The sequence below is a fragment of the Myxocyprinus asiaticus genome, chromosome 33 (assembly GCF_019703515.2).
Source record: "Myxocyprinus asiaticus isolate MX2 ecotype Aquarium Trade chromosome 33, UBuf_Myxa_2, whole genome shotgun sequence".
Lineage (NCBI taxonomy): Eukaryota > Metazoa > Chordata > Actinopteri > Cypriniformes > Catostomidae > Myxocyprinus > Myxocyprinus asiaticus.
The window spans coordinates 26206415-26232763 of NC_059376.1; the positions used below are offsets into that span (position 1 = coordinate 26206415).

The window sequence follows — 26349 nt, forward strand, 5'->3', positions numbered from 1 at the left end:
ACTGGAAGACTTAAGCTTAATTATCTATCATTGTGTTTACTGTATTCTTCCATTACTAAAAACAATATTTTGTACATCTAAACTAGTATTGGATGACAATGATGGGGACATTGTGATCATATTTTAAAAACAACACCAATGATTGACAAATTATGTTCCCCAAGTAACACAAGCAACAGAAAATGCAAAATTCTAGTTGAATCATGCCATACAGTAGTTTAAATTTTTGTCTGATTTGTGCCATAATGACACCTAATAACAAATCATTGTCTTTGGTTCATCGCAGATCGTCTGGGTTTGGAAGAATAGTCCTTATGGGCTGAATGAGGCAAATCGATGACTCTTTTACCTTGTTCACTGCTGAGTCAAAGAATGTGTCATTGCTGTCTCTCTACTTGACAGATGCCTTTAGTCTACTCTGCCTCCCATTTTCCAGATTAATCTGTTGCCATTGCCAGCATTGAGAGCAGTAACCAGTCTGATTGGAAAGAAACAGGGTTCCAATGTTGGTTTGTTTAAGTGTCTATTTTAATGCAATACATTGACAAAAGAATGTGGATACCCCCTATTTAACAGGATTGGCTAATTCAGCTACACCCATTACTGCAGATGCATAATATCCAGATTGGTCTCATGAACATTATGTGACCATGGCAACATTTTTGCAAAACGAAATTACATGTCTTATTACAAGTGTGGCTGCAGTTTCCCAGTGAAATGTCCAGCAGGGGGCACCAAAAGCAAGTGAAATGGTGTCGTAATCAGACAAGGTTTTTAAAGTTAAATGGAGGTTATATGGAGGTTTCCTTGAGTAAAACGTACCTCCCTAACCAAAAAATGTAACCTAAACCTAACCAATAGTGATCATAAATCAAATGAGAGTTTAACAAAACAGACATCCTTACCCTAAACCAACACCTAAACCTAACCGAAAGTGTGAAAAGCAATGAAATGAAAAGCAGATTCTCTGAAGCAACCACATAATTTCATGTCGCGTCTATAGATGGGTTTCTATCCACATATTTTTATGCACATTTTGGGATATTGCATAAAAACTTTTTTTATGATCTACAAGTATTTTATTAATAAAAGTGTCAAAGTGGCTACAATTTTACTACAATTTGAAGTGGCGATTTTGTTCTGATGGAAACTCAGCTTTATTCACACATTGTTTGTGCGATATTATAGTTTTTCACTTAAATTAGCAAATTGAAAGGAAATATAGCACACTCTTGTCTCACATGTCAGCTTGCATGCTTTACTGATCTCGAACTGCATACTTCAGAGTCCAAAGTCTAATTTACAAAAATACAGTTATTCAGTAGTAACGTTCATTCTAAGAGACAAGGTTGGTAAACATCAAGCATATATCTACACAATCTCCTTAGACAAACATCTTTGGTAGAATGGGGTACACTTTTTGTTCCAGCATGACAATGCCCCTGTGCATAAAGTGAGGTTTACTGAGTCTGGTGTGGAAGAACTTGACTGGCCTGCAAAAAGCCCAGACCTGAACTCCACTGAACACCCTTTGGGATAAATTGGAATGACGACAGTGAGCCAGGCCCCATTGCCGAACAACAGTCTCAGACCCCACTGATACTTTTGAGTCTCAATGAGAGCAAATCCCTGGAGACTTGTTCCAACATCTAGTGGAAAGCCTTTCCAGAAGAGTGGAAGCTGTTACAGCAGCAAAAGAAGGAACTACTCCCTATTAATTCCCATAGTTTTGAAATTAATGATTTAACATGAACATATGGATGTGATTTTCGGGTGTCCACATACAGTCCACAGTACTGTATGTTCCTTATGTCTGATTTCTGAGAGTCACTAAGATCACCAACAATGAGAGTTATAGTAGAGCTGTACTGTTGCAGAGATGACTGTATATTTCTCAGCTTGCGCTCGATGCCTCTGTGGTCAGTCCGTCATGTTTGTGTAAATGTATCCTTAGATTTTGCTAGTTTACACTTTCACAACTGAATGTTCTGCTACCAAGCTGGCACCTTCTACATTGCCCCCATTCTGAAGGCAGTACTTTTAGATCTGATGTGCTAACATCTTAGAGATCTGGTAATGCAAAATAGGAACTTGCATTCTGCTCCTTCTGAAATGCCATAGCTACATGTCTAATTTCTATCATTGTCAGAGTATTTTCTCTGTAAGTTCATAATAAAATACCTCCACATCCTCTAAAACACCACACAGACAACAAACTCTTCTGTCTGAAGGAGAGGCAAGCAATCATGTCTCATATGAGACACATTGGGAAGTTCATGTCAGGAATTGCACAGCTGTGATCGATGTTACTGTTTCTGAAAGACAGCATTTTTATCCATCTTTATGAGTGAATATTAGATTTCCTGTGATAACTCTCTGTAAAGGATTTTGGTTTGTGGCCAATGGAGAAGTCAGGAGACAGCGAAGCAGGTTCAAGGTCAGTCTTTTTAATTGTCAGCTTCACACACAATCAACGGTAACCATCGGAACAGGCTAAACAAAGAAAAAACCACTCGTGGCGGTCTGTGCTTATAGGTCACTCTCTCCACCTCTCTGATGCTCTGGCATGCCTTTTAAGTCTCCCTTCGCCATCACTATAATGAGAGACATGTGACGAGCCTTACCGCTCTCTCTCTCCCGCAGACCGACATATGACCACACCCCCCCCATGCCACACTCTCATTTAAGCAGGTATAACTACTCACCACTGTCTATTCACCATTTTACTAATCCTGTTTTTCTCAGCCTTCATATGTTCACCTCTGGTCTCATTCCCTTTAGATCAATCTGGTTTCCTGACTTCTTTCTCAGGGATTGTTCCATATTAGCACACTAATTTCTGTTATGACATTTAATATTAATTACAGGGACAACCAGGGGCATGCAGAAGCCTCTTGTGTGTAGGAAGTCATTTATGCCAGACACCCCCACAATCATTTAACAGCAACTCAAAAAATCTTTGGTTGGACGAGATGGAAGACAGGGAGATGTCCAGAGGTTTCCTCTGTTTAAATAAATATTTCAAATATGGAAACTAAATAGCTTGTACCACTTACATATATGTCCAGTATTGATATACTCAAGTTTTTCTTTGCAAACCTGAAAGCTCTGCACTGAAAAGGTGTGCTTGCCTAATTTATAATTACACAAGGTTTTAGTAAAAAAAAAAAAAAAAAAGGCATTTTCACACAAACACAGAGCCAAAGACTACAGTATATAATCTATGGCATGGTGGAATAGTCTACAGCAATGAAAAATGTTAGCAGAGTGGAAAAGCTTTATTAACAGGTTAGACTTTAATCACCCTGGGGTACCGTGTAAACTCGTATATGAATAGGGTAATCATTCAGTATCATGGCACCCTGACACCATCTGATACTATCAATGTACCTTGGTACCACCACAGTACTTTTTTGTAAGCGGTGTATTATTGTGTTAGCAAAAATACAATACAACATTATTATAGTTTTATTTGATTGATTTCACAGAATGTCTTCTAGAATTCATCAGGAGCACCTGGATGTGTTTTTTCCATTTATTGAAGATGCTTCACTACTCATTCAAGAGTTTTCATCGATATAAAGGGGATGGCATTTAACCAGACATTTAACCGCCATATCGTGAATATTGTATGAATCAGGGCTAAACTGCTGTGGTACAAATGCTCTCAAAGTCTCCATATGTACCTATGGAAGTCAATTAAAAGTATTCTCTATTAAGGCTCACCACAAAGTGCAATGACAATGTTTTTCTCTGTCAACATTTCTTTCTCTAACCAAACATGAGTGTGAGGCCCTGAGAGGTTTTATGCTAATCAGAATTTCAGCTATTTTAGTCTCATTTCACTTCTTTCTTTCTCTCCATGGATTTCATTCAGTGTTTAATTGAAGAGTGTCAGGGACTCTCAGAGGATTGTTGCTTCTCTCAAGCCAGTGTTTTTCCTCATACAGCACTAAGCCATCAATAGACTCAAGAGGGCCCAATTCCAATTAAGTGGCTAATCTCAACGTCCTTCATGAATATATATTGACTGCTCTGTCCAAAACAAATTAATGTAAATAAATATCTTGTATGTGTGGGTGGAAAACTTGAAACAACTGAAATGATTTTACTGTTGTTCGTAGAGTGTTGTGATTTAGAAATCTGAACTAAAAGAAATAGTCAGCGCTCTGTATTAAACAGATAATGTGCCAATTTTGTATGATTTGCCATTGTCCTCTCTTTCAGATTTCTGCTGGTGTTTTCCTGCCTGGTTTTGTCTGTGTTTGCAACAATCAAAGAATTCAAGAAAAGCTCTGAGAGTGCCTTGTACATCCTGGTTTGTATCTAAACTGCTTAACGTGGTGCTCTCAGATTTTGATATCAAGCACCTTAGACTTGCTTGTGTGCACATTGTAGACACTTTAGATCCCCATAGGTCCTGTGCTGTTCTAACAGACTGTGACAGGTTGGACATTATCAAGTGGTGATGTGGATTGCTGTGAACATGACACTTAATAGATCTGTTTGGGTCAGTGTTGGAAACATGAGCCGCCAAGGACTCGCATAGTGCTCTTATAATACAAAAACCTTAGACTCTGAAGTAAAAATTGGACTTATAATTCTTGCTACATTTCCAAACGCATTTTGTTAATGCTGACCTAATTACATAAAGCGTGTCTTCTTTATTATTATTTGGAATTCACAATTGGATCAAAGTGTTTCTTCTCTGTTCAGGAAATCGTGACGATCGTGGTGTTTGGTGTGGAGTATATTGTGAGGATATGGGCAGCCGGGTGTTGTTGTCGCTACAGAGGATGGAGAGGAAGGCTGAGATTTGCACGCAAACCCTTCTGTATCATTGGTTAGGAAATCATCTTTCATTTTTTTTGTGTGTGTGCAGATTTTACTCTCAAATGCATATGATTATGATCACATACAAAAATGTAAACACTCATTCCGTTATTAAAGAAAGGTTAAAGTAAAAAGACAACAGGTAAATACCTGTTTCAGTTCCATAGCAGTTCCTCTGAAAGATAAAATCCAATTACTTTCATTATTCTTAAGAGTATTATATGAAAGTGGAGGACGTAAGAGAGAATTCGAAAGATTTCCTTGCCAATGTCTTCTACTTTGTTTATTAATGGGTGCTCTTGTTCTGCAGATATCATGGTCTTGTTTGCCTCGGTGTCTGTGCTGGCCGCTGGCTCACAGGGGAATGTTTTTGCCACCTCTGCCATTCGGAGTTTGAGGTTTCTTCAGATCCTGCGAATGTTGCGCATGGACCGCCGCGGTGGCACATGGAAGCTGCTGGGATCTGTGGTTTATGCGCACAGCAAGGTGACCACTGGCATAATTTATTTTTCTAAGTCTATTTTTTTTATTGTTCAACACCAGTTGAATTGTAACATTCTTTTATTTTGTATGTGACAGTATGCATATGTGTATGTTTGTTTACATGTGCGTTTGAGTGCTGAATGGGTAAAAATGTGCATTTATTGCCTGAAGAGATACAAAAAGTTTATTCTAAGCAGGTTACTGAATGTGCACATTTCCACCAGTCAGTACAGGCACTGGAACTTCTTTGTAAGGACTCAAATGAATCAGTGAATCGTTTGAACCATTTCATTAAATGAACCATCCCAACGAAATGATTCGCTCAAATGAATATACAGGTACAGGAACTAAATTGCAGGGACTACTAATGTGTGGTCTATGTGGCTAATATTATACATTATTTCTTAAATCAAGAAGACTCCATTCAAACTGAACAGCTGCACATCTAATCTAAAGTTAACCTAATCTAAAGTTTTTTTTGTTTGTTTTTTTTTATGAATACCACATATTCTTAAATTTCTTATCCTTTTTTTTTTTTCTATTCCAAAATGCAGGAACTCATTACAGCATGGTATATTGGATTCCTGTGTCTTATCCTGGCATCTTTCTTGGTGTATTCAGTGGAGAAGGATGATAATGCAGCGATGTTTGAGACCTATGCAGACGCCCTCTGGTGGGGGCTGGTAGGTGCTACAGTCTCATCCAATTCCACAGTGGCCTTCAGCCTGAATCTAATCAGATGAAATGAGATGATACGGCACACTGAAATGAGATGCTGTTCAATCAGTGATAAGAGATCCATTCCACAAAATGGACTAGTGCTATAAAAGACCTGTCAGCTTCTGTAAAGGTCCTTTATAGTTATTATTTGGGGGATACTTTCTTTCAGAAGTGACTTATAGTACACTAATTGCAGAGACATTCTCCATTAAGTGGTCGTTGGCTTTGCATGGTCAAGGACGCAATTATCCCGTAACATTTGCCTTACCAACCAAGGGTTATCGTGTCTTCATAAATTGTTATATTGTTTAAGACTCATTAAAATATCTAATTTAGATCCTCTGTTTTGAGTAATTATCGGCCTATATCGAAGTTACCCTTTTTATCTAAAGTTTTAGAGAAGGCTGTTTTATCGCAGCTTGTCCCATATTTAGCTAAGAATGCAATTATAGACATGTTTCAATCGGGCTTCAGGACTCTTCATAGCATGGAATCTACATTACTCAAGATTTTTAATGATATATTGTTGGCAAGGTGGTAGTCCTTATTTTGCTTGATCTAACTGCCGCCTTTGACACCATTGATCATGGTATTTTATTGCAGCAGCAGGAAGATGACATGGGCATTAAGGGTACAGCCCCAACTGGTTTAGATCATATTTAAAGAACAGATCTTTTTCAGTTTGTGTTGGTAATTTGTTTTCTTCATCAGCTTCACTAAACAGTGGTGTACCGCAGGGATCCATTCTTGGGCCAGTTTTATTTTCATTGTATATGTGTCTATTAGGCTCAGTTTTTCGCGAATACAACATCTCTTATCATTTATATGCTGGTGATAAACAATTATGTATTCCACTTGATCCAAGTGGCTCTCAATCTCTTTGCTCCTTAACGCTTTGCTTAAGCGAGATTAAAGCCTGGTTGGCTAGCAATTTTCTCCATCTTAATACTAATAAGACTGAGTGTATTGTCTTTGGATCTCCCTCTGCCACAAAAGAGACTACAAGTAAGCCAGCCACTAAGCGTTTCTGATCAAGTAAAGAATTTGGGTGATAATTTGGACTCTGCATTAACACTTGACAAACAGGTTACCAGTGTTGTAAAGGCAGGTTTCTATCAACTAAGAGTGATCTCTAAACTGAAGTCGATTCTTTCCACTAAAGACTTGAAACCGTTATTCATGCATTTGTATCTTCACGCATTAACTACTGTAAATCGTTATATATTGGCATCTCTCAGTGCCAATTATCCTGTCTTCAGTTGGTGCAGAATGCAGCAGCCAGGCTGTTGACCCGCACAAAGAAGAGAGATAGATTTACTCCAGTCATAGCGTCCTTACATTGGTTGCCTGTTAGATTTAGGATTCAATTTAAAATTATTTTATTTGTGTTTAAAGCTTTTCATGGCATTGTGCCACAATATATAACTGACCTTTTAATTTTTCATCAAAATGCCAGACAACTGAGGTCTAACAAGATGGTACTCCTTGTCCCTAAATCTAAGAGTGATAGGGCCTTTTCTGTGGCTGCACCCCGATTATGGAACTCTCTTCCACTGCATATGCAATTTTCCCCAACAGTGGATATTTTTAAATAGAATTTGAAGACATATCTTTTCAGCTTGTCTTTTACATCTGACCAGAGCTAATTGGTTGTATATGTTTTATAAATGTTTTGTAAATGATGGCAGAATATTACATTTTGGGTTAACTAGTCCTTTAACATCTCTATAATATTTCATTCTCTAGATCACTCTTACAACTATTGGTTATGGGGACAAGTTTCCTGTCACATGGAATGGACGTTTGATTGCTGCCACCTTCAGTTTGATCGGTGTTGCATTTTTTGCTCTTCCTGCAGTAAGTCCAAACTGAAGCAACATGTTGGTCTTGAGCAAAAGCACTAGCAATGCCTTGAGATGCCCATGACTTGAGACATGTTTCTGGTTGTTACTGTTTGTTAAGGAAATAGCTCAGTGACAGTTGCATTTTAATATTTCTACTCTTGCTTTCTCTGTTGCAGGGTATCCTGGGCTCCGGTTTTGCTCTTAAGGTTCAAGAACAGCACAGACAGAAACATTTTGAGAAGCGTCGTAATCCTGCTGCAGGACTTATTCAGGTCAGAATAATAATAATTTCATGGGGTCTCTAAGTTTTTAGGTTTTTGTAAATAACTACACACTTTTCCTCTGATTGATCTGTTGATCTTTTCTTAGATTTCGATGGACAGACTTGTTCATGATTGCTGCATACACTAATATTTTTACCTTAGAGGTCATTTTTGCAATCTTAGACATTTTTTTAAAGAAATATTGTGTTTTCCCGTCAGGCTGCTTGGAGATTTTATGCTACAAACCTCGCACGAACAGATCTATTGTCCACATGGGAGTTTTATGAGCAGACTGTATCAGTCCCAATGTACAGGTAGGTGTATAATATACGCTCATGTCATTTGAAACCCATATGGTATTTATTTTTCTGCTGAATATGCTACTTTTTGTTGAATCATATGTTTTGCGCTACGATTTCTGTCTACTGTACTTTGAAGCTTTGTTTGCTTTTTAAAATTAAAAACCTCACTTAACCCCCCATTCCATTGCTGTAGTAAAACTGCATCACACATCAGCTGCGTTTGCATCCATTTATTGGAGCATTATTCTGTGGACTGCTCACTGTGCCAGTATCAAAATCCCACACTCAGCTCCGGCTGGCAAGGGCACATTTTCTCAGAAATGGCCTTTCAGACCTGCACTGCTGCCAGCTTCACTTTGGTTATCAGATTAAATTATTCATCTGGTAGAGTCAGTATGCCTCTGTACAGATAGTTGAAATTGTAGATATTTAGGATTTGTTTGTTAGTATGCTGCTTTTCTGTTTATGATGCACTTAACAGTTAATAATTGTTTTTTAACAATTTGTTTTAATGAACAAAAACCAATGTAAAATCTCTCCTCAGCATACAGTATACTCTATAGCTGTTTGATGTCTGTGCTATTGTTTAATAAAGCATATTATCTGTTGTGCTTGTCCCTGAAGACTCATCCCTCCTGTAAATCAACTGGATATTTTAAGAAGCCTGAAGGGAAAATCTGGTTTCAGGTCAGGTCCATCTACTATATTTGAATCTCTATGTAAAAAGTGTAATGGTTAATCATTGATGATTAATGATTAATCAGACTGTGTCTTTTGTTTTAGCAAGACAGCATTAATGGCTTAATTGATGTCAAACAGTCTTATGGTTACTACTGCATTTAACTTTAACTTTCTGTTTTCATTTTAAAGGAAGGATTCCCAGCCAGACACCACCCTAAGGTTGGTTGTCAATGATTTTCCCATACTCGATTACACCCAAAACACCTCAATCAAAAACTCATTCAAAACACCTTTTCTTGGGAATTGTAGTGTCAGAGCACCATCATTGTACTTCAAATGAGAAAACCGCCCATACTGCTCTGAAGTTGTTGTAAAACAACCTGTTGCACTTTATCCTATAGTACTTGCAAGTGGTGTTTACAGGGAGATGTTTTATCTGGCACAACTTAGGCATGTTTAGTATACTTTGAAAATACCAATAGTGAACCAAAGAAATGTACTCACTGTTCAATGATACCATTGAAAGAACAAGTTCACATTTGAGAGATTTTTGCAGCTTGTCTACACTGTAAAAGATCTGCTCTTGTAGTCCTGTAAAGTCAACTGCAATCTTTGACTCATCATACAAATGTAGTCCTTCATTTCATTGTGTTAATGAATCCATCGATTTTTGGGATTTTGGCGGAAAATATTTCTCATTTTAGGTCCCACACTTTTTTAAATCTTGGACATGGCCTAAACCATTTTTGACCACTGCTTGTATAATCTTTTCTCTCTCATTACCAACTCCAACCACATTCGAAGTAGTGAGATTTCACACAAAGACACCCTGTGTGGGTGCTGCCCGAGAAGCCATAGGTACCCTTGCACACAACTAATGTCTGCACGCCCAGATCTTTCTCTCTCTCCAGCATTTGGATTTGTCTTTTCCTTCCTGAGTTTGATTTCCCCCCATTTTCTAACTATATATTCCTTCAGTCTTTACTGTCATCAGCTCAATTAAACTATTTCAATATTTCTGAGACATACGGCGCAGTGCATATCCATATTGGTGTTTTTAATTTTTTTTTGAAGTACTTTAATCTCTAATTAAAATGTTGTCTTGTTCAACCCAAAGAAGCAGACATTTGTTTAGCTTTGTGAGAGAGTTTTGCTTGTGGATCAACATTCCCTCTTAGCCCCTGGAAGCACTTTCTGCAAGCTGCTTTGTGTTTTATTGGGGTGTCTCACTTTTTCATTTATTAATTTGGCTGTGGAAATGTGTATAAACAGGGTCCAAAATTAACATTCGCCGAGTGACAAATGCAAGAATTGTCTTTGTCTTTATGCACTAGTTGCCAGGAACTTTTGGAACGCCAACATAATACAGTACATTGTTTAAATCAAGTACTGAAGAACACATCTTTCACAACTCTCACGTCTTCTAACAACTTTTTCCTCAGTGGTAAATTTACCATCAGAAGTTTATTTAGAATGCCTAAAGTTTTGTTTTTTCCAAAACTCCCATGTGGCTACACATACAATATTCCTGACATTAATCCCCCAAAACAAAAAAATATGAAGAACAATATCACAAAGTGTCTTCAGGTTTTTGTGACCGGTGCAGTGTCATTGAGAGATGACTAACCAAATAATCCTTTATTAGGATCCTTAAAATTATTTAAATTATGGCAAATAATTTTTTCTGATGGTAAGAAATACTGAAAGTCTGCACAGTTGTTCATTTAATGTACAATTTGCAGGTGTGGCAAAAAGCTAATGTTGGACCCTGTGTATAACAACAGTTGTGTATATTTTTAGCATGCCAGACAACATGCATGTGTTTCATTGCTTTGTTGTTCAAAAATGTCAGCTCTGGCAGCATGTGGGCCTGCTGTTACATCCAGAAGTTGTGGATTGCATTGCATGACTGAGAAGCATCATTATCCATATCTGTGCCCATGTAAGTTGAACTTTATTTTTTTAATTAGAAGAATGCAGAAACAACACATGCAGTCTTAATGTGCAATGTTATGGAATTACTTTTTGTATTGATTCTGTCTAATATTTACACTAATTATTTTGGTAATTTTGTTATAATTTAACTAATTTTTTAAGCACTTATGTGTCTAATTATACCATTTAAGTGTTGATTTGACAAACTTCCACTAAACATTTCTATAAAATAGTTCTCAGATTAGTAAATAACCACATGTTCTTCGATTATGAATTTTTTATAAATGCTGTACACTAATTTTACAGACTTTACTAGCAAATAAAGCTTCAAAAAACAGCAATCACTTATCTATTTATAAAAAGAAAACACAGTAAACATGCCTTCAGTTTTTCACCTTTTTTTGATTGATGTTTTCCCTCAGACAAAAGGTGTGGCCTTTCTTTTACAGGTGAACTGTGTCATTTTTAGCAATGTTGATTTTTTTTAAATACATTTTTTTAATCTATTATCCTGTTTTAATATGCAGAGGAAGTAAACCATTCAGAAATGTATTTCCCCCCAAAATTTAAACATTTTGGCACTAGCATGGGTTTGGGGCGGGACTATCTGTTTTGGCGACCAATAAAAGATGGGGGAGTGTTCAGGAAACAGTCATTATTTTGCAATTCCGTTTGGTGCCACTAGAGGCACAGAAAATACACATTTCACCTTTAAGTTACTGAGTACTCTCTCTGGCATTTGATGGTTTCAGAAACTATTTGAGTCAGTGGTCCCACACTGGAAAAACTGTGGGCTCTGGATGATTTGTTTGTTTCCTTTGCTTTTTTTGTTTGTTTGTTTTCTGTGCTTCATTGTGTCTGCTGTAGTCGCAAGCCCAGCTTTAAAGAGAAAGGCAGTCCCAGCCCCTCTAAGAGCGCCGGGGGGAAGGAGGCCAAGACTCCCAAGGCAGGTGAGGGATTTAAAGAGAGTCCAAGCAAAGTTACCAAGAGCTGGAGCTTTACAGACCGGAACCGACAAAAGCAAGCTTTCAGAATGAAAGAGGGAGCTTCACGGCAGAACTCTGAAGGTCAGAGCACACACACACACACACACACAAATTGGTGTGGCTATCCTTATGAGGACTCTCCATAAACAGTGATTTTTATACTGTACGAAATATAGATTCAATCCCCTAACCCTACCCCTAAACCTAATCCTCACAAAAAACTTTCTGCATTTTTACATTTTCAAAAAAACATAGCTTAGTATGTTTAAGCGATTTGAATTATGGGGACACTATAAAACCACATTTATAGCATAATACCCTTGTAATTACCAGTTTGTAACCTAAAAAAAGTCCTCATAAACCACCCAAACCCGCCCACACACACACACACACACACACTCACACACACAGGTATGTTGGGACACAAGTCATTCTCTCAAACTCTCATTCCACTGTTAAGTGGACTGAAAAATATTCAGATGCTTCAAAAGCATTTGAAATTATGAGTTATAATTATGAAACTTCAATTGAGCTACATTTGTTTTTATTATTGTATTGCATTAGATAGCAAAGTATCAGCAAGTGGCATTTGCAAATAAATGATGCTAAACCATTTGTCAGAACTGACCTCACTTGTCTTAGCCTTTTTACAGTATTTTTAACAAGGTGTCAAGATGATTTTTAGTAATCAAGTTTATACAGGTGTCTTAGCAGAGTAACCATGAGTACAGTTCATCACATAAACTATGAGCATGTCCACAAATGTTTGACAACCAGAAAGTGTCCTTATCATTTCCAAATTAATTTGAAATAATATATCTACTGTTTTAAACCTAAAAAAACAAAAACTTATTTTTGAGAAATGTTTTGTTTGAGAAGTCGTGCTATCTTGCTTTAAAACAATTATTGTGATTTTTTTATATTTTTTATTTAATTGAAGGATACTCATGCATTTTTAAGTTGGCTTAAATGTCTAAATACTTTTTGAGGCCACTCCCTGCTGAAAAAAACACAAACATCTTAAACCAGCTGAAGATGGTTTGCTGGATATTACTGGTTTTAGAGGGGTTTTGGGCACATTTTAGCTGGACAGACTAAGATACCAGTTGATCGAGTTTCTAAGCCAGTTGCACAATTTCCTGGCCTGGCTGTGAGACCAGCTAGACCAGCTAAACACCAAATTGGCCAGACTGGAAGACCGGCTCAAACCAACTAAGACCAGCAAACCAACATAGGCTGATTTAAGCCTTTTTATTTAAGCAGTGCTGTATACTGGTGATGCCTACATTATTTATATTCACTTGTTTATGCACACACTCACCAACAACAGACAATTAACATATTTTGTTATTTTTCTTTCTTTGATGGTGAATATAATCGTTGGTGTGGGACTTTAGCAGCTAGCAAGGACAGTATGTATTTCCTGGCACAGAACCAGCTGCCACGCTAGAATGCCAAATATGTTGTGGTAAAAAGATGCTGTCAGTGAGACTCCATTCATTAGAATTCATAGGACACGGGTGTGTGTTTCTATTTAAAGAAACAGTGCACCAGAAATAATTCTTTAGAATTATATTAGAATTATCTGTATTTTATAGGTTTAGTCCAATTGCTGAAACAATGTCACATAAAAATAGCTTAATGTTTCAAAACGTACTGTTTGAATCTACAGAGAATTTCATTGGAACATTGTTGTCTAAAAATGCTTGCTATTGCTGGACCATTTGTGTCTTTTTAATTGTGGTTACTATGGATTGCACCTTTAAGAGCTTTTCTTTGATGTATATTCATAGGAACAGGCTGATATGCCCTTAGATGCTTGATCCACACTAAATATTCCATCCTTCATGAATATTGCTGTGTGTTTATCTCAGCACCTGTTTTGCCATAACTCTGCAATGATCAACTAAAGTAAATGGATCCGTTTTCTGTATTTTCACTTCCTGCACACTCTTCGGTTTCTCTCTCATTTCTCTCTACTGGAAAAAATAAAGTGCTGATTGAGTTGCAAGACGAAGACTTCGGCATGAAGAGTTCTCCAGGTTAGGCCATGATCCAGAAATATGATCCAAACAGCAATGATGATGGTGCAATTTCTCTCAGAAGTATATTTAACCCTTCTTTGGTCTTGTGGAACATTTGGACCCATTTAGAACCATTAAAAAAATGGGTCAAAATGACTCTCAAGACCACGGAAGGGTTAATTAGAATCTGTAAGCCAATGCAGCAACCACTTCTCTTACAAACATCACCTGGTCAGAAAGTGATATTGCTCAAATCCAGCGTTTCTATAAACAAGAAGTGAATATCTTATAACTTATGATTCAGACAAGATTTGGCCAATTTGTTTATTTTTCTGTAACACTGTCCAAGAAGGTTGTATTTGTTAACATCAGTTAATACAAGAGTAAACATGAACTAACAATAAAGAATTATTTTACAGCATTTATTAATCTTGGTTAAAGTAAATTTCTACCTATACTAATACTTTTTTGTACATTTAAAGTGTTTTAACATTAGTAAATGCATTATGATTAACATACAAAAAAAAAAAAAAAAAAAAAGTATATTGATAAAGTAACATTGAACCAAGATTAATAAATGCTGTATAAATGATTTCTTCATTGTTAATTCATGCTTCCAAATTCATTAAGTAAGGGATAATGTACAGTCAGACAGTTGTTATCACAAAATAAACCCTGACAGTGTGATCAGGACCCAGACGCGAAGCGGAAATATATAAAAACATGGATATAAAATATTGATATGCTTTTAAATTATTTAATTATGTAAGAAGAAATAAATCGCTGAACAGCTGAAATCCACTCCAGTTTGCGTCAGAGTTCTGTTGGTGTTTATTTTGTCATTGATGTCTGTCTGACTGCTCAGCTCATTAAAAGACTACTTGCCATATAAATAAATGCACATGAAACATTGATTTCAGTTGAAATTATTTTATGAGCTTGTAGAGATTGCACAGTGTTCAGAGAAGTAGCAAAGAAGGCTCGCAATACACGGATGAGCAGTCTAATATGTGGATGTGCGTTTGTTACTCAGAAATATTAGGCCGCTAGATGGCGCCATTGACCAATCAGAATCGAGTATTCCAAAGCACCATGTAATAACTTGTTGACGATTAGAACCTCATTGTAATGTGTTGCCATTTTTTTTCTGCCTATGACAGTAGTTCCAAAAGAAGCCAAAGCATCAAGCATTGCGTTTTGCTGTCTGGAACAAAGTATGAGTATGAGTGAAGTGACAAGAATTTACCCTTCCTTGAAGTGTTCTGTAATCACCCGCCTCCATTTTCCAATGCTCTGATGCTCTGATTTATATATACAGTATACTGTATATGAAAAACCCTGCTTCTTTCTTAATTAAAAAATCACACAATTTCACTACGCACCAATCACATACACTGGTCTGGAACACAATGAACCCAAGTGGAGTGATACAAAGAGTAAAACAATCCAGTGCTGTTATACTAAATATCAGAACTCTCATTTGTCATTTTGTCAGATTAGAGAACCGGATCTAACACAACTATTATGAGTCAATCCATGTAAATAATTTATGTAACAGTATCACTACAGCACAAGTAATATAAAATAAATTAAACAGTTTGCATGTCTAACATCAGGCCATTTATAGTAAAGAGTGAGCAAATCTTCCCACATGTAAAATTATGGCCTAATTTAAGATCACCATGTGTTGTACAATTGCATGGTAAAAACATTGTCATCTTTGACCATCTCTCTCTCTCTCTCTCTCTCTCTCTCTCTTTGTCTCTTTTCATTTTGGCAGCAATTGAGGGCTTAATCAGTAAGACAAATTATGTTGTCTGGAGCTGCATCTCTTTAGCACTAGTCCAATAAAAACTGCCACACCAGTCTGCTAAAGAAACACTATGCATGTTTTAAAAATGGCTTCCTAATTATTAAGCTGCAGCATTTCTTCACATATCTGCTCATCATTCAACACTCTCTGTCACGAATGCTTGGTTGAGTGTTTCATCTCATTGAAGCATCACACAAAATAGCAATTTCCTCATTGATGCTTGGATAATTTTAACAGCAACTATATTAGCATTATCGTCACCCATTTGACAGTGGCGTACGATGAAAGAGCAAAGCAAATGTTACTCTTTTGTCTCAGCCTGGACATCTGTGATTAATAAGCACTTTCAATCTGAGGCAAAATGTGTTCCATAAAATTGTTAAAGGAATAGTTTACCCAAAAATAAAATTCAGTCATTATTTGCGTGCCCTCATGTTGTTCCAAATCTGCAAGACTTAATTTTTTTGAATAATATCATGGTCACTCTTTTTCATATAATTAAAGTTAATGATTACTCGGGCTGCTAAGCTACTAAAAATCCATATGACTTGTGTACTATATGCTAAGTCTTCTGAAGCCATATGATAGCTTTATGTGAGAATCAGACTAAAATTTAAGTTCTACACTAAAACTTTTTTACACTGAAAAAGTAGAGACATCAGCTGTCCTTAGCGAGTTCATGATAGAAGTTGTGATGTCTTATTTATGAGCGAAACATTCTTATGAGTTGGATCTTTTCATTTAATTAGTTGATTCAGTTTACAAAACTGGTCTTAATGATTTGTTCATGAATTGGACTGATCCAGTTCTTGAGTTCAACAACTTGACTCATGATTCGGTTGCAGTGGTTAACAGTTGAAGGGGAAGATTATCAGAGAAAACTACTTAATTTCAGTCAGTTCCTCACACAAAGCTATCCTATAATCACAGAAGACTAGGAATATAGTTTGAAAAAGTCATTTGGACCACTTTAATGATATTTCAGTGGTGCTTTTTTGTCATTTTGGGCTCGAGCACCCCAATCCTTATTTACTTTTATTATATTGAACAAGAGTGGTGAGAATATTTTTCAAGAATTCACCTTTTGTTTTCCACAGAAAAAGTAATACAGGTTTGGAACAACATGAGGTTGAGTAATAAAATAATTTAAAAGAATTTCCTTTTTTGGGTATCTACTCCTTTAATTAAACACTTTGCACACCTCATACAATGTCCATCAAATACTTTGCACTAACCTGCATGAACAAATTTTGTGTCTTCCGAAGGAAACCAGCTTGCTTCCTGCAATCAGTCTTGTGCAGTTTCGACTTGCTGTTTGTTATGTTATTTGAATAGGATATGCTCTTTTCGGCTGTCACATCCTCATTCATATGGCATAAGGATGACACATGTAGCACTTATACTTAAGCTGTTTTGTCTTAGCCTTACATGCTTACCAATACTGTAAGTGCTTATATATATATATATATATATATATATATATATATATATAAAGTAAATATAGAAGTTGCTAGTTTTTGTTAGGAGCACAAAAGTTTCTCTCACGTTGCTAACATGGTAAATGCTCAAACTAGCAGGTTCTGGTAAGTGCTTCATGCATGAGTAACACTTTTGTTTCAGCTCCAAAGGTAGATGGAACTTTAAAGCATGCCTGAAGCCTCTGCCAAAAACAGACACTAATGCTGATAAAGTGATTATCAGATTAGGAGAGCTATCAGTTTCACAGATGCAAACATTTGGATGCTCAACCATATTTCATTTAATTTTTCTCTGAGCACCTCTGAAGAGTTGAATAAATTGGTTAAAATTTTTTACAAACCTCACTCGCCATTTACCAGACACTCTTTTCACAGCGAATAATAAAGTAATAATAAAGGGTAAGTCAGTTTGGGGAAACATGTGTCTGACCCCATGTGCCTTAAAGAACTAGATTTCCCAAAAATGATGGAATTCTATCATCATTTACTCACCCTCATGTCATTCCAAACCTGTGTGATTTTTTTCTTTTCTTCCATGGAACGCAAAAGGAGACTTTTGCAGAATGACCAAACTCCTCTGACCAAATGCAACAAAAGTGGATGGTTATTTATACTGAAAAGCTCCAAAAAGGTTAGAGATTTGAGAGCTACAGCGCAAGGCAAGAAAGCCATGAGGGTGACCAACTGACAAAATGTTTATTTTTGGGTGTACCATTCTTGTAAGTGGGCACTTTTCTGTAATCTTTCATTTTATCTCGTATAAGGGCTGTTCCTCTGTAAACATTAGGTGTTTTTACATTGGGAGCAGCCTGTGGTTTTGTGTGTTGTAGAGGCAAGTCTTCCAGAGGAGATTGGGGATGACAGGGGCTTCCACTGTGAGTTTGTGCCAGATCTGTCTCCAGGACTCAAGGTCACCATCAGAGCAATCTGGTAAGAGGCACTCATCTTCATAGAGACCAACATAGATGTGTTCAAAGGTAATGCGCTGCATTGTCACCGTCTTTTAGCGTTAAAGTTTAACTACTGGAAGTAGACTGGTGAGCTGAATTTTGGAAAGGATGTATGAATGCATAATTATGGGTATTATCATAGTACAGGGGTCTTTAACAGCGGTCCAAAAGGGAGTCTGCAGCAGTACTGCAGGTGGTCTTCAGATTGAAGGAATAGTTCACCCAAAAATGAAAATTCACTCATCATTTACTCATCCTCATGCCATCCCAGATGTGTATGACTTTCTTTCTTCAGCAGAACATAACTCAGCCTGTAGGTCCATACAATCCAAGTGAATGTTTATCAGACCTTTGTAGCTCAGAAAATCACATAAAGGAAACATAATAGTAATCCATATGAGACCAGTGTCCAATCAATTTCTTCAGAAGCAATATAATAGGTGTATGTGAGAAACAGATCAAAATTTAATTCCTTTTTTACTCTAAATCTCCACTTTAATAGTCACTTTCATATGTAAAAGTGAAACTAAACAGGCACCACAGAGATAAAAGGGAAAGTGCAGATTTTAGAGTGAAAAAGGACTTAAAATTTGATTCGTTTCTCACCCACACCTATTATATCGCTCCTGAAGGTATGTATTTAACTACTGGAGTCTTATGGATTACTTCTATGTTTCCTTTATGTGACTTTTGAAGCTACAAAGGTCTGACCACCATTCACTTGCATTGTATGGACCTACAGAGCTGAAATGTTCTTCTAAAAATCTTTAGATTGTGTTCTGCTGAAGAAGGAAAATCATACACATCTGGGATGGCATGATGAGAGAATTTTCATTTTTAGGTTAACCATTCCTTTAATGTTTGATCTTGATGTTTAAAGTATTTTGAAAATGTATTTAGTAAAATGTAATGTAAAGCATATTATTTTAACCCCCATCATATATTCCCCCCAGTGTTATGAGGTTCCTGGTGTCTAAGAGGAGATTTAAGGAAAGCCTCAGGCCCTATGATGTGATGGACGTGATAGAGCAGTATTCAGCAGGCCATCTGGACATGCTCTCACGCATCAAAAACCTGCAGTCCAGGCAAGACTTCAATCTGCACTACATGTTTTCACCATTTTGGTAACACTGTTACCGCAACACTCCTGCCCATTGTTTACAGTGACAGGATCTGAAAAACAGTATCCAGTCGCTATTTGTCGAGAGCTGCAGTTCAATTGTGGCCTGCACCTCCTGGTGGTCATGACAGTACACTGTGTGGTAGATAGGAACAGTGTTGGGGAATTGCTTCTTTGAAACTGCAGCTTGTCAAACTACAAGCTACTCATTAAGTAGTTGTACTTCTACAGGCAAGCTACTTAATAATAAAAAATAAAAAAAAATAGCTAACTACCTACATTGAAGCTATTTAATGGGCAATATCTTTAAAAATATGTAACTATCAGATATATATCATAATTCAGCTAGAGCAGTATTTATCTGGCTTAAAAACAATGAGAGTTTTTGAATCAATGAATGAGTCATGCTTAGGGTGATGGCATAAAATTGAGCAGATAAATTTACACTAAAAATACAACTAAAAAACTAGAATAAAGTCGAAAACGTAGTGATGAACAGCAGTGTTTCACAAAATATTTCGCTATCAGAAAGACTTAAACTGGACATGGAATTTGTGCAGATACTTTAATGGTCAGGGACTTTGCGCAGAGACTCGAACTGGTAAATAGTTTCATTTTGAACTGGTTAATTTACATGAACTCTTTGAATGAATATTTCACTAAATGGATCAGACTTTCCAACGCTACATATGAGAGCGATCTGTCTACTACTATTTGGAAAAAGTGGCTCGTTACAGGAAAAGCTTCACCATTATGTAAGCTGCTGAACTACTTTCACGCTTACTAAATGTAGTTAAGTTAATTGTAGTGACAGTTGAGTGCATACTTTTGCATCCAACTTTTTTCTCATTCGTTTACAAAGCCCTTTCAGAATTTCTACAAATAAAAGATAATAATTTTTTATAATTTAGTACTGCCCTTCAGAAGCTACATAACAAATATTTACATATACGGTATCACACAAGACAAAATAATAATCTACACAAATTATCTTGTTCAAAAGTTTACAGCATTTATTGTTGTCATGGCGCCACGGACGACCGCCTCGGTATGGAGCTCTCCAGTTCTTTTGCTGTTTTTGTTTGTTTGTCCTGTGTTTAGTAATTTATTTCATATCAGTTTACCAGAGACGAGCTGCTGAATATTTGGCAGCACACGCCAGACAATCTTTTACCAGTTTTTGATTATTCAGATGTTTTGCTGAACATTTAAGTCAGAGGAGCAGCGTTGCTATACAAGCGCGCTAAAAGACTTGGGAGCCAGCGTGCTGGTCAAGCTCCGACAGCGCGGCTTTCGAACCACGCTGCCAAGCATCTATTTAGCGAATCTCCTCTCTCTTCCTAACAAAACAGACGAATTACTTCTCCTCACCTGCAAAAATGAGGACTTTGCAAATTCTGCTGCATTGTGCTTCACGGAAATCGGAGTGAAACTATTCCGGACAGCGCATTACATCATACCGGGCTTCCAGCTGTTCAGAGTGGATTGCACCGCAGAGTTAATGGGGAAAACGAGAGGCGGTGGAATGTGTTTTTACATTAACGAATGTTGGTGTACAGATGTAACAACAATGAAGATGTACTGTCCTAATTTAGAGATGCACTTCAAAAACTGTAAGCCTTTCTACTTGCCACGGGAGTTTTCTTCATTTATCCTGGTGAGTGTTTATATTCCTCCACACGCGTGTGTGAGCGCAGCACTGCATCAGCTGGCTGATCAGATCACAGACACGGAACAACAATACCCGGACTCACTTATTATTCTTGTGATTTTAACAAGGAACTGCCCAAACACAGACAGCACATTACATGCACCACCAGAGACAGAAATATACTGGATCACTGCTACACAACAATAAAGGATGCATATCACTCTGTCCCTCAAGCAGCTTTGGAACTCTGATCACTGTCTGGTTCATCTTCTTCCGATCTACAGGCAGAAACTAAAATCAGCTAAACCTATAGTAAGGATTGTAAAGATATAGACCAATGTTGCAGAGCTGGAACTACAAGCCTGCTTTGACTGCACTGATTGGAGTGTTTTTGAGGCTGCAGCCACAGACCTGGACGAGCTCAAAGATATTGTGACATCATATATCGGTTTCTGTGAGGATATGTGCTTTCCTACTAGGACTTATTTAACACACTACAATGACAAACCATGGTTTACAGCAAAACTCAGGCAGCTTCGTCAGGCCAGAGAGGATGCTTACAAAAGTGGGAATAAAATCTTGTATAATCAGGCCAAAAACAGACTGACAAAGGTGATCAGAGTGGCTAAAAGAAGCTATTCTGAAAATTTGAAAAACCAGTTTTCAGCTAACGACCCTGCATCAGTGTGGAGAGGCCTGAAAGAATTTACCAACTACAAGACACCATCCCTCAACACTGTAGGGAATTAACAATTGGCTGACGACCTAAATGTGATTTACTGTAGATTTAAAAAGCCCAGTTTCACACCCCACACCCACTCTGACCTTCACGGCACACAAACATTTACACCTCCTGCAAACCCCTCCTCTCCTGCTACTCTACCTACACTTAAGATCTGTGAAGAGCATGTGTGCCGGGTATTTTGGAAAAAGAAGAGAAGAAAAGCACAGGGCCCATATGGCATTTCACCAACTTGTCTAAAATCCTGTACTGACCAGCTGGTCCCCATCTTCACACAGATCTTTAACAGATCACGGGAGCAGTGTGAAGTTCCCTGCTGCTTCAAATGCGCCACAGTCATCCCCGTCGCAAAGAAACCCAAGACTTATGCAAGAATACTATTTGTTGACTACAGTTCGGCTTTTAACGCCATTAACCCCACTTTACTATGGACTAAATTAACCCAACTCTCTGTTCCTGCCTCTATCTCTCAGTGGATCACCAGCTTTCTGACAGATAGGCAGCAGCTAGTGAGAATGGGGAAATTCACCTCCAGCACATGTACAATCAGCACTGGTGCCCCCCAGGATGTGTACTCTCCCCACTACTCATCTCCCTGTACACAAATGAATGCACTGCCAAGGACCACTTTGTTAAGCTCCTGAAGTTTGCAGACAACCCTACAGTCATTGGCCTCATCCAAGATGCCGATGAGTCTGCATACAGAAGGGAAGTTGAACAGCTGGCCGTCTGGTGTAGTCAAAACAACCTAGAGCTGAACATGCTTAAAACAGTGGAGATTTTATACCAGTGTTGAGATTGGTTGAAACAGTGGAGATGACAGTGGAGGAGCACACCAACATTAACTCCTCTCACCATTCAGAACAGCACTGTGGCAGCAGTGGTCTCACAGGACCTGAAGTGGGAGACCCACATAGACTAAATTTTGAAAAAGGCACAGTAGAGGTTGTACTTCCTTCGCCAGTTGAGGAAGTTCAACCTGCCACAGGTGCTGCTGATACAGTTCTACTCAGCAGTCATTGAGTCTGTCCTTTGCACTTCTATAACTGTCCGGTTTGGTTCAGCTACCAAGTCAGACTTTCAAAGGATAGTTTGGACTGCTGAGAGGATTATTGGTGCTCCCCTACCCACCCTACTAGAACTGTACACATCCAGAGTGATGAAAAGGGCTGGTAAAATCACTCTTGACCCCATTCACCCAGCACACTTTCTTTTCGAACTGTTGCCCTCTGGCCGGCGCTACAGAGCACTGCGCACCAGAACAGCCAGGCACAGGAACAATTTTTCCCTCAGGCCATCCACCTCATGAACAGTTAAAACTGCCCCAAAATACTTTCCTTTTGTCAATACAACCATGTGCAATTTTCAGTCCATCCATTCCTACTTATATCCATATTTAATTTATATTCTTTAACATACCCTACCTCTTCAGTACATTACATCACCTGCACATAACTGTATATACAATTATTGCTCTATTGTATATTTCTCTTTTTTCATCTGTTATATCTTATTTTTATTTATTTTTTTATGTCACTATATGTATACATGTTTAAATATATATGTTTGTATGTATGTATATACGGTTGCATTTGCACTGGAAGCTTCTGTCACCATGACAAATTCCTTGTGTGTGTAAGCATACTTGGCAATAAAGCTGATTCTGGTCCCACTGGTTCTTAAAGGTGCACCCAGTAATTTTTCCTCATTAAAAAAAGTTTTTCTCCCAAAGAAATTAATAGTAATTTTGAAACATTAGTATAAAATCGTGAGCACTGACAAGAGATTAAGAATCCAGTCATATCAGTAACCTTACAGTATAAAAGCTGTTTTATTCTACATGGCGAGGGTCTTCTCATGGGGGCTGCCACGTTAGGATCATATGACCAGACTAATTTTATTTTCTTAATCTTTGTAACTGCCATGTTATTGGACATTTTTACATATGGATTAAATAATCATGGATAACTGTAAATAGTGAATTTCTACAATGGCATCTGTAACTGAAAATTGTTGTGCTGCATCCAGGCCCCAAAGGGCCAGTGTAATTCCAAGATGACACATTCAAAAAATTACAGAGTGCACCTTAATGTAGTATGTTGCCTTTTTAGCAGCTATGAATGTTTGCACCATTTGTAATAGTTCTGTCAAAAAGCTGGATCTCAACAACATACACCCACTGTTGGGAACTCAAATGTGCAGAAGATGCTGGAAACCAAAGAATGTGCAGATTTTCTAAGTACAGTGGGCAGCTTCACTGCTCAGTACAAAGCAGGGACTTATGCACAACTTTCACAAAAGACACAAACAGTCATTGATCATCGAGGAAGTAACACACCATATTAAGAACCAAAGCGATGTAAACTTTTGAACCGAATCATTTGTATAAATTCAGTTATTATTTTGTGTGGAATATCTGTAATGTTAAAAAGCTTCATCAGGGACACACTAACTAAAAAAAACAAAATGCAATTTTTATGATCTTTTTTAAAATAATAAACTTCTTGCAGATTCTGCAAGGGGGATGAAAACTTGTGAACTCAGTTGTAAGTAGCGTTGCTACTTTAGTTACTCCCATTGAAATAGTAAAGAGTGAAAACTCCCCAACACTAAATAAAGACATGGTAAGACACTTTAACACTGCTTGTTTACTGTGCTAACACCTATCGTTCTCACTTTATGACAGAGCAAAATCACATTCTCAGTGGTTTTGTTTTCTATGTCACATTTGAAATGTATTATTTGAATTCACATTCACTATTTCCTCTCAAATAAGTACCATATATGTTGTGAAATTACATCCACACATATGCCAATATATTCCAACAGCAAAAACCATTTCTATCATACATGTAAGCATAAAATACTGTTCATAGAAGTGGGTTAGAACAGACTTGTATGGAATATATTCTTACATATATTTGTCAACAGTCCTTGCTGGTGTATAGGGATTGGTTTCCATGTGTGGCTTGATGATGCTTGGTATCCATGTTCTCTCTGTGTACTTTGCCAGGATAGATTTGATTGTGGGTCCCCCTCCCCCCTCGACCCCTCGTCACAAGAAGTACGTAACTTATTCACCAGTGGCCTTCCCAGGCTGAATGGGTCTATTATTGAACAGCATTCAATGTACTACACACATACTATTGTGATGCAATTTATCACACTAGCTATTGTATGGCAATTAACATAAGTGAATTCAAATTTAAAGAAAGGAAACTTAAAGGAATTTGTTATGATTGTTTATTAGCCAGATTTATTAGAAATTTATATAAAAATCAGTAATAAAAAATAACTTAAATCAGTAATAAGTAATTAAAAGTTGTAATAAATGTGCTGTACAATAATACTACACACAGTGGTGTGACCGTGCAGCCTGTTTACCGGGGGACTTATGCAATTGTGCATGCAGTTCCAGGGTTTCAAAAGACATAATAGTCAAAATGTAGAGTCTGTGAAACACAAAGCATCATAAGGCATGGAACCAGGTGACATTTTAAATCAATTTTCATAAATTTCCCCACATTATTCATTATGGGAATCAAATTCTTTGCCATTGGTGTGTCTATCAGTAATTCTGTGCAGAGAAACACACACACACGGGTTTTCACTGTGGCACCTTGAGCATTCATTTTAGAAAGAGTCATCTTTCCAACAAGAGCTTGTTAAACACACTGGGATCCAACTCCCTTATTAATGCATGCTGATTAACAAGCTTGCAGTATTGCATGCAGCATGGAGTATCACATATACTGTATCACTTCCAACAAATCCAAGCCACAGCTGATCTGTAGCAGCATTTTCCCCTGTTGTTTCTATTGTTTTGTCCCATTTTTACATGTGCATGCTCAAATTCCACTCCATAAACCACTGAATCTCAGTGTGGATGAGGGTGTATTGACTGTGTGTCGAAGTGATGTTTTATTGGATCACTAGAGTGGATCAAATTGTGGGAAAAGGAGCCATGGCAGGAGAGAAGGACAAACTTAAGAGTGATGCAGAGATGGCTGAAGACCCCAGTATGATGGGACGTCTGAACAAGATGGAAAAACAGGTAAAGCGCTTGGTTTGCCCAAAAATGGACACAATGGAAAACGATTACAAGGAATAAACTTCATGTTTGTAACCACATGTGCAGAGGCAACATAATTCTATATGTTGTTAGTAGTATTTTACGTTTACATTTTTTCATTTAGCAGATGATTTCAGTCAAAGCAACTTACAACTTAATTGGTTTAAAAGAGCAGAGTCTTTTGTCATGACTCTGTCAATTCTCAAGTCTTTCATGGCCACATCTAGATCAAGTCTTAGTCTTTTGTCAAAAGACTAAGCCAAGTCTCAGTGCACAAGAGATTCCCTTATATCTAAACAATTTTGTGATATTCTGAGAAAATATTTCTCCTTGTAGATGTAAAAATGGTGTTGTTCTTGGAATGCAAATCAAACTCAAGACAAGACTCAAGTCAATTTTATTGCAACTGAAGTGCAACTCGAGTTTTCCATCTCTGTTGAAAACCAAACACA

The 26349-nt window shown here is 37.4% G+C and overlaps 1 protein-coding gene across 2 annotated transcripts in view; it reads left to right on the forward strand.

Moving 5' to 3' along the window:
• The window catches only part of LOC127424041 (potassium voltage-gated channel subfamily KQT member 2-like), a 32424-nt gene that overhangs the window by 4026 nt on the left and 2049 nt on the right, over nt 1-26349 (forward strand). Inside the window, exons 2-15 of one of the 2 annotated variants that reach the window (XM_051668831.1) lie at nt 4228-4318; nt 4717-4843; nt 5144-5319; nt 5871-5999; nt 7783-7893; nt 8057-8152; nt 8363-8457; nt 9070-9132; nt 9316-9345; nt 11929-12128; nt 18193-18292; nt 19266-19397; nt 24839-24889; nt 25762-25879. In XM_051668831.1, the coding sequence (XP_051524791.1) occupies nt 4228-4318; nt 4717-4843; nt 5144-5319; nt 5871-5999; nt 7783-7893; nt 8057-8152; nt 8363-8457; nt 9070-9132; nt 9316-9345; nt 11929-12128; nt 18193-18292; nt 19266-19397; nt 24839-24889; nt 25762-25879 (1519 nt within the window). The remainder of the gene's footprint in view (nt 1-4227; nt 4319-4716; nt 4844-5143; nt 5320-5870; nt 6000-7782; nt 7894-8056; nt 8153-8362; nt 8458-9069; nt 9133-9315; nt 9346-11928; nt 12129-18192; nt 18293-19265; nt 19398-24838; nt 24890-25761; nt 25880-26349) is intronic. The other variant, XM_051668832.1, reaches the window with a different exon arrangement.